At 41.8% G+C, this 14,179-nt stretch overlaps 1 protein-coding gene across 2 annotated transcripts in view; it reads left to right on the forward strand.

The window, feature by feature from the left end:
• Nucleotides 1-14,179, forward strand: part of ABCC9 (ATP binding cassette subfamily C member 9) — a gene marked incomplete in the record, with an annotated part of 749,052 nt that overhangs the window by 644,859 nt on the left and 90,014 nt on the right. For both annotated transcript variants that reach the window (XM_053719116.1, XM_053719117.1), the window contains 2 exon segments: nt 10,106-10,239; nt 12,329-12,391. In XM_053719116.1, coding sequence (XP_053575091.1) covers nt 10,106-10,239; nt 12,329-12,391 — 197 coding nt within the window.

A 14,179-nucleotide genomic window follows, 5' to 3' on the forward strand; every position in this document is an offset into this window, starting at 1 on the left:
GTATGTATTAGCTGTGTGCCCTGTGACCTAGGTACTGTATGTATTAGACATTTGCCCTGTGACCTAGGTACTGTATGTATTAGCTGTGTGCCCTGTGACCTAGGTACTGTATGTATTAGCTGTGTGCCCTGTAACCTAGGTACTGTATGTATTAGCTGTGTGCCCTGTGACCTAGGTACTGTATGTATTAGCTGTGTGCCCTGTGACCTAGGTACTGTATGTATTAGACTGTGTGCCCTGTGACCTAGGTACTGTATGTATTAGCTTTGTGCCCTGTGACCTAGGTACTGTATGTATTAGCTGTGTGCCCTGTGACCTAGGTACTGTATGTATTAGCTGTGTGCCCTGTGACCTAGGTACTGTATGTATTAGCTGTGTGCCCTGTGACCTAGGTACTGTATGTATTAGACATTTGCCCTGTGACCTAGGTACTGTATGTATTAGCTGTGTGCCCTGTAACCTAGGTACTGTATGTATTAGCTATGTGCACTGTGACCTAGGTACTGTATGTATTAGCTGTGTGCCCTGTAACCTAGGTACTGTATGTATTAGACTTGTGCCCTGTGACCTAGGTACTGTATGTATTAGCTGTGTGCCCTGTGACCTAGGTACTGTATGTATTAGCTATGTGCCCTGTGACCTAGGTACTGTATGTATTAGCTGTGTGCCCTGTGACCTAGGTACTGTATGTATTAGCTATGTGCCCTGTGACCTAGGTACTGTATGTATTAGCTGTGTGTCCCTGTAACCTAGGTACTGTATGTATTAGCTGTGTGCCCTGTAACCTAGATACTGTATGTATTAGCTGTGTGCCCTGTAACCTAGGTACTGTATGTATTAGCTGTGTGCCCTGTGACCTAGGTACTGTATGTATTAGCTGTGTGCCCTGTAACCTAGATACTGTATGTATTAGCTGTGTGCCCTGTAACCTAGGTACTGTATGTATTAGCTATGTGCCCTGTAACCTAGGTACTGTATGTATTAGCTGTGTGCCCTGTGACCTAGGTACTGTATGTATTAGCTGTGTGCCCTGTAACCTAGGTACTGTATGTATTAGCTGTGTGCCCTGTGACCTAGGTACTGTATGTATTAGCTGTGTGCCCTGTAACCTAGGTATTGTATGTATTAGCTGTGTGCCCTGTAACCTAGGTACTGTATGTATTAGCTGTGTGCCCTGTGACCTAGGTACTGTATGTATTAGACATTTGCCCTGTGACCTAGGTACTGTATGTATTAGCTGTGTGCCCTGTGACCTAGGTACTGTATGTATTAGCTGTGTGCCCTGTATCCTAGGTACTGTATATATTAGCTATGTGCCCTGTAACCTAGGTATTGTATCTGTTAGCTGTGTGCCCTGTAACCTAGGTATTGTATCTGTTAGCTGTGTGCCCTGTAACCTAGGTACTGTATGTATTAGCTGTGTGCCCTGTGACCTAGGTACTGTATGTATTAGCTAAGTGCCCTGTGACCTAGGTACTGTATGTATTATCTCTGTGCCCTGTAACCTAGCTACTGTATGTATTAGCTGTGTGCCCTGTGACCTAGGTACTGTATGTATTAGCTGTGTGCCCTGTGACCTAGGTACTGTATGTATTAGCTTTGTGCCCTGTAACCTAGACACTGTATGTATTAGCTGTGTGTCCTGTGACCTAGGTACTGTATGTATTAGCTATGTGTCCTGTGACCTAGGTACTGTATGTATTAGCTGTGTGCCCTGTAACCTAGGTACTGTATGTATTAGCTGTGTTCCCTGTGACCAAGGTACTGTATGTATTAGCTGTGTGTCCTGTAACCTAGGTACTGTATGAATTAGCTATGTGCCCCGTGACCTAGGTACTGTATGTATTAGCTAAGTGCCCTGTGACCTAGGTACTGTATTTATTATCTCTGTGCCCTGTAACCTAGCTACTGTATGTATTAGCTGTGTGCCCTGTGACCTAGGTACTGTATGTATTAGCTGTGTGCCCTGTGACCTAGGTACTGTATGTATTAGCTTTGTGCCCTGTAACCTAGGTACTGTATGTATTAGCTGTGTGTCCTGTGACCTAGGTACTGTATGTATTAGCTATGTGTCCTGTGACCTAGGTACTGTATGTATTAGCTATGTGCCCTGTGACCTAGGTACTGTATGTATTAGCTGTGTTCCCTGTAACCTAGATACTGTATGTATTAGCTGTGTGCCCTGTAACCTAGGTACTGTATGTATTAGCTATGTGCTCTGTAACCTAGGTACTGTATGTATTAGCTGTGTGCCCTGTGACCTAGGTACTGTATGTATTAGCTGTGTGCCCTGTGACCTAGGTACTGTATGTATTAGCTGTGTGCCCTGTGACCTAGGTACTGTATGTATTAGCTGTGTGCCCTGTAACCTAGGTACTGTATGTATTAGCTATGTGCCCTGTGACCTAGGTACTGTATGTATTAGCTGTGTGCCCTGTGACCTAGGTACTGTATGTATTAGCTGTGTGCCCTGTGACCTAGGTACTGTATGTATTAGCTGTGTGCCCTATGACCTAGGTACTGTATGTATTAGACATTTGCCCTGTAACCTAGGTACTGTATGTATTAGCTGTGTGCCCTGTGAACCTAGGTACTGTATGTATTAGCTGTGTGCCCTGTGACCTAGGTACTGTATGTATTAGCTGTGTGCCCTGTGACCTAGGTACTGTATGTATTAGCTATGTGCCCTGTAACCTAGGTACTGTATGTATTAGCTATGTGCCCTGTGACCTAGGTACTGTATGTATTAGCTGTGTGCCCTGTGACCTAGGTATTGTATGTATTAGCTTTGTGCCCTGTAACCTAGACACTGTATGTATTAGCTGTGTGCCCTGTAACCTAGGTACTGTATGTATTAGCTGTGTGCCCTGTAACCTAGGTACTGTATGTATTAGCTATGTGCCCTGTGACCTAGATACTGTATGTATTAGCTGTGTGTGCTGTGACCTAGGTACTGTATGTATTAGCTGTGTGCCCTGTGACCTAGGTACTGTATGTATTAGCTGTGTGCCCTGTGACCTAGGTACTGTATGTATTAGCTGTGTGCCCTGTAACCTAGGTACTGTATGTATTAGCTGTGTTCCCTGTGACCTAGGTACTGTATTTATTAGCTGTGTGCCCTGTAACCTAGGTACTGTATGTATTAGCTGTGTGCCCTGTAACCTAGATACTGTATGTATTAGCTAAGTGCCCTGTGACCTAGGTACTGTATGTATTAGCTGTGTGCCCTGTGACCTAGGTACTGTATGTATTAGCTGAGTGCCCTGTAACCTAGATACTGTATGTATTAGCTAAGTGCCCTGTGACCTAGGTACTGTATGTATTAGCTGTGTGCCCTGTGACCTAGGTACTGTATGTATTAGCTGTGTGCCCTGTAACCTAGATACTATATGTATTAGCTAAGTGCCCTGTGACCTAGGTACTGTATGTATTAGCTAAGTGCCCTGTGACCTAGGTACTGTATGTATTAGCTGTGTGCCCTGTAACCTAGGTACTGTATGTATTAGCTATGTGCCCTGTAACCTAGGTACTGTATGTATTAGCTGTGTGCCCTGTGACCAAGGTACTGTATGTATTAGCTATGTGCCCTGTGACCTAGGTACTGTATGTATTAGCTGTGTTCCCTGTGACCTAGGTACTGTATGTATTAACTGTGTGCCCTGTGACCTAGGTACTGTATGTATTAGCTGTGTGTCCTGTAACCTAGGTACTGTATGTATTAGCTGTGTGCCCTGTAACATAGATACTGTATGTATTAGCTACGTGCCCTGTGACCTAGGTACTGTATGTATTAGCTGTGTGCCCTGTAACCTAGGTACTGTATGTATTAGCTGTGTGCCCTGTGACCTACGTACTGTATGTATTAGCTGTGTGCCCTGTAACCTAGGTACTGTATGTATTAGCTGTGTGCCCTGTGACCTAGGTACTGTATGTATTAGCTGTGTGCCCTGTGACCTAGGTACTGTATGTATTAGCTGTGTGCCCTGTAACCTAGGTACTGTATGTATTAGCTATGTGCCCTGTAACCTAGGTACTGTATGTATTAGCTGTGTGCCCTGTGACCTAGGTACTGTATGTATTAGCTATGTGCCCTGTAACCTAGGTACTGTATGTATTAGCTTTGTGTCCTGTAACCTAGGTACTGTATGTATTAGCTGTGTGCCCTGTAACCTAGGTACTGTATGTATTAGCTGTGTTCCCTGTGACCTAGGTACTGTATGTATTAGCTGTGTGTCCTGTAACCTAGGTACTGTATGTATTAGCTGTGTGTCCTGTAACCTAGGTACTGTATGTATAAGCTGTGTGCCCTGTAACCTAGGTACTGTATGTATTAGCTAAGTGCCCTGTGACCTAGGTACTGTATGTATTAGCTAAGTGCCCTGTGACCTAGGTACTGTATGTATTAGCTGTGTGCCCTGTAACCTAGGTACTGTATGTATTAGCTGTGTGCCCTGTGACCTAGGTACTGTATGTATTAGCTATGTGCCCTGTGACCTAGGTACTGTATGTATTAGCTGTGTGCCCTGTAACCTAGGTACTGTATGTATTAGCTGTGTTCCCTGTGACCTAGGTACTGTATGTATTAGCTGTGTGCCCTGTAACCTAGGTACTGTATTTATTAGCTGTGTGCCCTGTAACCTAGGTACTGTATGTATTAGCTATGTGCCCTGTGACCTAGGTACTGTATGTATTAGCTGTGTGCCCTCTAACCTAGCTACTGTATTTATTAGCTGTGTGCCCTGTAACCTAGGTACTGTATGTATTAGCTGTGTGCCCTGTAACCTAGGTACTGAATGTATTAGACATTTGCCCTGTGACCTAGGTACTGTATGTATTAGCTGTGTGCCCTGTAACCTAGGTACTGTATGTATTAGCTAAGTGCACTGTGACCTAGGTACTGTATGTATTAGCTGTGTGCCCTGTAACCTAGGTACTGTATGTATTAGCTGTGCGCTGTGACCTAGGTACTGTATGTATTAGCTGTGTACCCTGTGACCTAGGTACTGTATGTATTAGCTAAGTGCCCTGTGACCTAGGTACTGTATGTATTAGCTGTGTACCCTGTAACCTAGGTACTGTATGTATTAGCTAAGTGCCCTGTGACCTAGGTACTGTATGTATTAGCTGTGTGCCCTGTAACCTAGGTACTGTATGTATTAGCTGTGTGCCCTGTAACCTAGATACTGTATGTATTAGCTGTGTGCCCTGTAACCTAGGTACTGTATGTATTAGCTGTGTGCCCTGTGACCTAGGTACTGTATGTATTAGCTGTGTGCCCTGTAACCTAGATACTGTATGTATTAGCTGTGTGCCCTGTAACCTAGGTACTGTATGTATTAGCTATGTGCCCTGTAACCTAGGTACTGTATGTATTAGCTGTGTGCCCTGTGACCTAGGTACTGTATGTATTAGCTGTGTGCCCTGTAACCTAGGTACGGTATGTATTAGCTGTGTGCCCTGTGACCTAGGTACTGTATGTATTAGCTGTGTGCCCTGTAACCTAGGTATTGTATGTATTAGCTGTGTGCCCTGTAACCTAGGTACTGTATGTATTAGCTGTGTGCCCTGTGACCTAGGTACTGTATGTATTAGACATTTGCCCTGTGACCTAGGTACTGTATGTATTAGCTGTGTGCCCTGTGACCTAGGTACTGTATGTATTAGCTGTGTGCCCTGTATCCTAGGTACTGTATATATTAGCTATGTGCCCTGTAACCTAGGTATTGTATCTGTTAGCTGTGTGCCCTGTAACCTAGGTATTGTATCTGTTAGCTGTGTGCCCTGTAACCTAGGTACTGTATGTATTAGCTGTGTGCCCTGTGACCTAGGTACTGTATGTATTAGCTAAGTGCCCTGTGACCTAGGTACTGTATGTATTATCTCTGTGCCCTGTAACCTAGCTACTGTATGTATTAGCTGTGTGCCCTGTGACCTAGGTACTGTATGTATTAGCTGTGTGCCCTGTGACCTAGGTACTGTATGTATTAGCTTTGTGCCCTGTAACCTAGACACTGTATGTATTAGCTGTGTGTCCTGTGACCTAGGTACTGTATGTATTAGCTATGTGTCCTGTGACCTAGGTACTGTATGTATTAGCTGTGTGCCCTGTAACCTAGGTACTGTATGTATTAGCTGTGTTCCCTGTGACCAAGGTACTGTATGTATTAGCTGTGTGTCCTGTAACCTAGGTACTGTATGAATTAGCTATGTGCCCCGTGACCTAGGTACTGTATGTATTAGCTAAGTGCCCTGTGACCTAGGTACTGTATTTATTATCTCTGTGCCCTGTAACCTAGCTACTGTATGTATTAGCTGTGTGCCCTGTGACCTAGGTACTGTATGTATTAGCTGTGTGCCCTGTGACCTAGGTACTGTATGTATTAGCTTTGTGCCCTGTAACCTAGACACTGTATGTATTAGCTGTGTGTCCTGTGACCTAGGTACTGTATGTATTAGCTATGTGTCCTGTGACCTAGGTACTGTATGTATTAGCTGTGTGCCCTGTAACCTAGGTACTGTATGTATTAGCTGTGTTCCCTGTGACCAAGGTACTGTATGTATTAGCTGTGTGCCCTGTGACCTAGGTACTGTATGTATTAGCTATGTGCGCTGTGACCTAGGTACTGTATGTATTAGCTGTGTGCCCTGTGACCTAGGTACTGTATGTATTAGCTGTGTGCCCTGTGACCTAGGTACTGTATGTATTAGCTGTGTACCCTGTGACCTAGGTACTGTATGTATTAGCTATGTGCCCTGTGACCTAGGTACTGTATGTATTAGCTAAGTGCCCTGTTACCTAGGTACTGTATGTATTAGCTTTGTGCCCTGTGACCTAGGTACTGTATGTATTAGCTGTGTGCCCTGTGACCTAGGTACTGTATATATTAGCTGTGTACCCTGTGACCTAGGTACTGTATGTATTAGCTGTGTGCCCTATAACCTAGGTACTGTATGTATTTGCTATGTGCCCTGTGACCTAGGTACTGTATGTATTAGCTAAGTGCCCTGTAACCTAGGTACTGTATGTATTAGCTATGTGCCCTGTGACCTAGGTACTGTATGTATTAGCTGTGTGCCCTGTGACCTAGGTACTGTATGTATTAGCTGTGTACCCTGTGACCTAGGTACTGTAAGTATTAGCTGTGTGCCTTGTAACCTAGGTACTGTATGTTTAAGCTGTGTGCCCTGTAACCTAGGTACTGTATGTATTAGCTGTGTGCCCTGTAACCTAGGTACTGTATGTATTAGCTGTGTGCCCTGTGACCTAGGTACTGTATGTATTAGCTGTGTGCCCTCTAACCTAGCTACTGTATTTATTAGCTGTGTGCCCTGTAACCTATACACTGTATGTATTAGCCGTGTGCCCTGTGACCTAGGTACTGTATGTATTAGATGTGTGCCCTGTAACCTAGGTACTGTATGTATTAGCTGTGTGCCCTGTGACCTAGGTACTGTATGTATTAGCTGTGTGCCCTGTAACCTAGGTACTGTATGTATTAGCTGTGTGCCCTGTGACCTAAGTATTTTATGTATTAGCTGTGTGCCCTGTAACCTAAGTACTGTATGTATTAGCTGTGTGCCGTGTAACCTATGTACTGTATGTATTAGCTGTGTGCCGTGTAACCTATGTACTGTATGTATTAGCTGTGTGCCCTGTAACCTAGATACTGTATGTATTAGCTGTGTGCCCTGTAACCTAGGTATTGTATCTGTTAGCCGTGTGCCCTGTGACCTAGGTACTGTATATATTAGCCGTGTACGCTGTGACCTAGGTACTGTATGTATTAGACGTGTACACTGTGACCTAGGTACTGTATGTATTAGCTGTGTGCCCTGTGACCTAGGTACTGTAAGAATTAGCTGTGTGTGCTGTGACCTAGGTACTGTATGTATTAGCTGTGTGCCCTGTGACCTAGGTACTGTATGAATTAGCTGTGTGTGCTGTGACCTAGGTACTGTATGTATTAGCTGTGTGCCCTGTGACCTAGGTACTGTATGTATTAGCTGTGTGCCCTGTAACCTAGATACTGTATGTATTAGCTGTGTGCCCTGTGACCTAGGTACTGGATGTATTAGCTGTGTGCCCTGTAACCTAGGTACTGTATGTATTAGCTGTGTGCCCTGTAACCTGTGTACTGTATGTATTAGCTGTGTGCCCTGTAATCTAGATACTGCATGTATTAGCTGTGTGCCCTGTAACCTAGGTACTGTATGTATTAGCTGTGTGCCCTGTAACGTAGATACTGTATGTATTAGCTTTGTGCCCTGTAACCTAGGTACTGTATCTGTTAGCCGTGTGCCCTGTAACCTAGGTACTGTATGTATTAGCTGTGTGCCCTATAACCTAGGTACTGTATGTATTAGCTATGTGCCCTGTGACCTAGGTACTGTATGTATTAGCTAAGTGCCCTGTAACCTAGGTACTGTATGTATTAGCTATGTGCCCTGTGAGTGACCTAGGTACTGTATGTATTAGCTGTGTGCCCTGTGACCTAGGTACTGTATGTATTAGCTGTGTGCCTTGTAACCTAGGTACTGTATGTTTAAGCTGTGTGCCCTGTGTCCTAGGTACTGTATGTATTAGCTGTGTGCCCTGTGACCTAGGTACTGTATGTATTAGCTGTGTGCCCTGTGACCTAGGTACTGTATGTATTAGCTGTGTGCCCTGTAACCTAGGTACTGTATGTATTAGCTGTGTGCCCTGTAACCTAGGTACTGTATGTATTAGCTATGTGTCCTGTGACCTAGGTACTGTATGTATTAGCTGTGTGCCCTGTAACCTAGGTACTGTATGTATTAGCTGTGTGCCCTGTAACCTAGGTACTGTATGTTTAAGCTGTGTGCCCTGTGTCCTAGGTACTGTATGTATTAGCTGTGTGCCCTGTAACCTAGGTACTGTATGTATTAGCTGTGTGCCCTGTAACCTAGATACTGTATGTATTAGCTGTGTGCCCTGTGACCTAGGTACTGTATGTATTAACTGTGTGCCCTGTGACCTAGGTACTGTATGTATTAGCTGTGTGCCCTGTAACCTAGGTACTGTATGTATTAGCTATGTGCCCTGTGACCTAGGTACTGTATGTATTAGCTAAGTGCCCTGTAACCTAGGTACTGTATGTATTAGCTATGTGCCCTGTGAGTGACCTAGGTACTGTATGTATTAGCTGTGTGCCCTGTGACCTAGGTACTGTATGTATTAGCTGTGTGCCTTGTAACCTAGGTACTGTATGTTTAAGCTGTGTGCCCTGTGTCCTAGGTACTGTATGTATTAGCTGTGTGCCCTGTGACCTAGGTACTGTATGTATTAGCTGTGTGCCCTGTGACCTAGGTACTGTATGTATTAGCTGTGTGCCCTGTAACCTAGGTACTGTATGTATTAGCTGTGTGCCCTGTAACCTAGGTACTGTATGTATTAGCTATGTGTCCTGTGACCTAGGTACTGTATGTATTAGCTGTGTGCCCTGTAACCTAGGTACTGTATGTATTAGCTGTGTGCCCTGTAACCTAGGTACTGTATGTTTAAGCTGTGTGCCCTGTGTCCTAGGTACTGTATGTATTAGCTGTGTGCCCTGTAACCTAGGTACTGTATGTATTAGCTGTGTGCCCTGTAACCTAGATACTGTATGTATTTGCTGTGTGCCCTGTAACCTAGGTATTGTATCTGTTAGCCGTGTGCCCTGTAACCTAGGTACTGTATGTATTAGCCGTGTACACTGTAACACAATTAAGGTATGATTGTTTTTATTTTTTGTACAAATTATATAATTTAAGTTAAGAATATTAAAAGTGCAAAAATTGTTTTAAAGTGATAAAGAAATTATTTTCTTCTTATTGGAATAGCTATGCAATATTACTTCTATGTAAATATAGGGAAATTGTCGTGAACACATACAGTATATATGAAAAGCATGAGATAAATGTATTATTGAATGGTTTTCAAATGATTTGGAATATATTTGAATTAAAAAAATGCATGTGAAGTACTTTGCTAGGGAATTCTGACTGTCTGGAATGGATGATAGTAATGTTTTCTCTGCTGTCACTTCATATACAATACATACTCCGACGTCTTGTATAACTTGCCTAAAACATGTCCCTTTTACAGACGCAATAGTAACGGAGGGCGGGGAGAATTTCAGTGTCGGACAGAGGCAGCTGTTCTGCCTGGCCAGAGCCTTTGTACGTAAGAGCAGCATACTTATAATGGATGAAGCTACGGCGTCGATAGATATGGCTACAGTAAGTCTTTTATGTTAATCCATTCTGACAGCCAATGAGTTTTTTCTACTTTTTATAATAATATTACACAAAATCCATGTTTACGGTTGGGTTAAAAGTCAGATCCTCCCCAATGATTTAGAGAAGAATACACAAATAATAAGTTACAGATTTATAACATGTGCGCGTAGCTGAAGGATTCACTGGGGTCAGGGGTGAAACTACAGGGGGTGCAGAGTTCGCAATTGCGACTGGGCCCCCAAGGGTGGGGGCTCAGCTTGAACAAAAAAAATAAAAATAATAAAAAACGTTGACCTGCCACTGCCTGCACTGATATCATGTGAGTGTGACATTATGCTTCACTAGTGTGTCTGACTACAGGGGTTAGTGTTTCTGTTTTAACCATTGGTGTTTATGTTTGTGTGTGTATGTGACTGTGTGTGTATTTATGCATGTATGTGTGTATGTGTATGTTTGTGGAACCAGCAAATTACAGACCTTGTTACTACAGCATGGGGGGCGGGGGGTAAAGAGTGTCACTATACAGTACCACTATATACAATACGGGGGGCTGGACCATGTCACAGACTACTGTGGTCACTTTATAAAGTACTGGGGCGTTTAGGGTCAGGCCAGCCATCTCACCGGCAGATTACAGACTGTGTCACTGACTCACTATATACAGTATTGGTGGGTTAAACAGTGTCCCTATATACAGTAATACGGGGTCAGTCAATTTTACAGACTTTGGGCACAGGGTGCCTCCTTTTGCAGACGTAATCTAAATATTAAAAAAAAAAGATGTATCAAATTCACTTTTTTTTTTTCGGGGGGGGGGGGGCCCTTCCTAGATTCTTGCACCTGGACCCTGTGAATTCTAGTTGCGCCTCTGACTGGGACTCCAGCACAACGTCAGGTTTACTTTTCCATGAAATTCAGATCTTGTCACCAGATGTGGCTTTCACTGACAAACTCATTATGGTTTATCTAAAACAAATACAATAAATATGGTGGTCATCCATGCCAACACTCAAGTGAAGAGCTTAATGCTCATTTAAATAAAATTAGTTTTTGAAATGTAAATGGTAAACCATGTATTTATATTTAGCTGCTTAAGATGTGTGCATCAAAGTAAACATAAATATTTTAAAAGATTTTAAATTGGGAGGTTTTTTTTACCAACAGCAATGCTACCGCGGTGATATTACTGCAGCTAGGATGTCCCTATAACCACAATATCACTATAAACATGTAGTAACAGTAACCCTAACTGTCAGATGATGTTGCTGTCAGGGGTGCAAAGTCCTGTTTACAATGGGTGGCAGATTTTCATGTATATCCATGGGGTAAATCTCAACCCTCACCCCAAAGCTAATCCTAACCCCAACCCAACCCCTTACTCCCACAATGTCATCATGATGGCAGACAGAAATATTCTTAAAATGAGATGCCAAAGATTTTGTTATATTAGAGGTGATCATCTGAAACATTCCTGGCGCAATAATGAGGTGCACAATGTCGCATCTGAAAAAATGCTTCTGGGAACTTTTATAGATATATATTAATTAAAGGGACAGAAAATTCAGGATTACAATTTCCTGATTCCATTAGAGAACACCATTTTAAACAAGTTTCCAATTTACTTTATCAAATTTGCTTTCTTCCAAAAAGTCAACTCCAAAGCAGCTATGCACTACTGGGAACTAACTGAGCACATATGGGGATCCAATGGCAAGAGGCATAGATGTGTAGCCAGCAATCAGCAGCTTACTCCTGGTGGTTCATTGCTGCTCCTGAGTCTATGTAGGTGCATAATTTAATACAGGATACCAAGAGAACTAAGTAAATTCTATAATATAAGTAAATTGGAAAGTTTTTTAAAATTGTGTTTTCTGACTCAATCATGATTTTAATTTTGATTTTACTGTCCCTTTAAATAACATGTACAAAATCTCCTGTTAAAAACTGATCTTGCCGCTCTCAGTCCAGTATGCTCCCACTGTAAAAAGGGGTCTGCCTTGCCAGTTTATAGTTGCCTGATCTTTGACAAATGACAATGCTACAATAAAGTTGTGCTTATCACGTTTGTTTGTTTTTTGTTTCTTTATAGGAAAATATTTTGCAGAAGGTTGTAATGACGGCTTTTGCTGATCGCACTGTTGTAACCATTGCTGTAAGTAACTGTGTAATTATTTATTTGTGAGACAGGATTCACTGGCAACAAAAGAAGGTTTAGACTGCTGGTTACTTATTACCTTGTCATTTCAGACTCTCGGTTAGCTATTGGGTCTAATTAATTTTAGGGATGGGAGCGAATGTGTTTATATTCGAATTCGAATGTTAGAACAAATGTTATTGTAAAAATTCAATTTACATAATAGAATGTTGATAAGAACGAATATTCTTAAAAATTCTGTTATCGAATGTTATTTGCAGTTTTCAAATGTCACTTTCAAATTCGAATGTCACTTTCGAATGTCACATTCGAATTTGAATATTACATTTATAACACCCAATTGTAGACTAAAGATACTATTTCAAATTCAAATGTCACATTCGAATACAATTGTCACATTCAAATTTTAATATTACATTTATAAAACACAGTATTAGAATAGGAATACTATTTTGAATTTCGAATGTTACATTCGAATTCGAATATAGCATTCAAATTCGAATATTACATATAATAAACACAGTCGTAAACTGGAAATATGTCCATTCGACATATTATGTCACAATCAAATTTGGATACTACATTTAAAAAACACAGTATTAGACTAGAAATACTATTTTGAATTTGAATGTGACATTTGAATTTGAATATTACATTTAAAAATTATAGTATTAGACTAGAAATACTATTTCGAATTCGAATGTGACATTCAAATTCGAATGTAGCATTCAAATTCAAATATTACATTTGTTAAACACAGTTGTAGACTAGAAATATTATTTTGAATATGAATCTTACATTCAAATTAGAATGTCACATTCAAATTTGAATATTACATATATTATAAGTAGTCTGTTTAATCAATAGTGTCAGATGATTTGTCTAATCTCACTGATCCCATCAAAACTCTATAAGATTAGTAAGATTAGTAATTTAGTAATTTGCCAACATACGGCTAGATTACGAGTTTTGCGGTATGAGTGAAAAAGCAGCATTAAAGCTTGTTTTCACTACCGCTGGTATTACAAGTTTTGCGTGATCAGAGGCCCCGCACACTTTTTTGGCCGTAACGCAACGTAACTACCGCAGCTTTTAAAAAGTCAATTTTCAATGGGACTTCCTTTGCGCCGGTATTACGAGTCTGCCTGTCCGGCCAAAAAGTGAGTGGTACACCCTAAAATTACAAGATTCATACCGTAAACTGAAAGTCAGTAGTTATGAGTTTTACGCTACAAAGCCGTAACATAAAACTCATAACTAAAGTGCTAAAAAGTACACTAACACCCATAAACTACCTATTAACCCCTAAACCGAGGCCCTCCCACATCGCAAATAATAAAATACAATTATTAACCCCTAATCTGCCGCTCCGGACATTGCTGACACTATAATAAACATATTACCCCTAAACCGCCGCACTCCCACATCGCAAACACTAGTTAAATATTATTAACCCCTAATCTGCCACCCCCGACCTCGCCGCCACCTACATTATACTTATTAACCCCTAACTTGCCGTGCCCAATGTCGCCGCCACATACATTACAGTTATTAACCCCTAATCTGCCGCCCACGACACCGCCGCCACCTACATTACACTTATTAACACCTAATCTGCTGCCCCTAACATCGCCGCAACCTACCTACATTTATTAACCCCTAATCTGCTGCCCTCAATGTTGCCGCCACTATACTAAAGTTATCAAACCCTAACCCTAAGTCTAACTCTAACCCTAGACCTAACACCCACTAACTTTAATGTTCTATAGCGCAGTTTAGTCATGT

The sequence above is a fragment of the Bombina bombina genome, chromosome 6 (genome assembly GCF_027579735.1).
Source record: "Bombina bombina isolate aBomBom1 chromosome 6, aBomBom1.pri, whole genome shotgun sequence".
Taxonomy (NCBI): domain Eukaryota; kingdom Metazoa; phylum Chordata; class Amphibia; order Anura; family Bombinatoridae; genus Bombina; species Bombina bombina.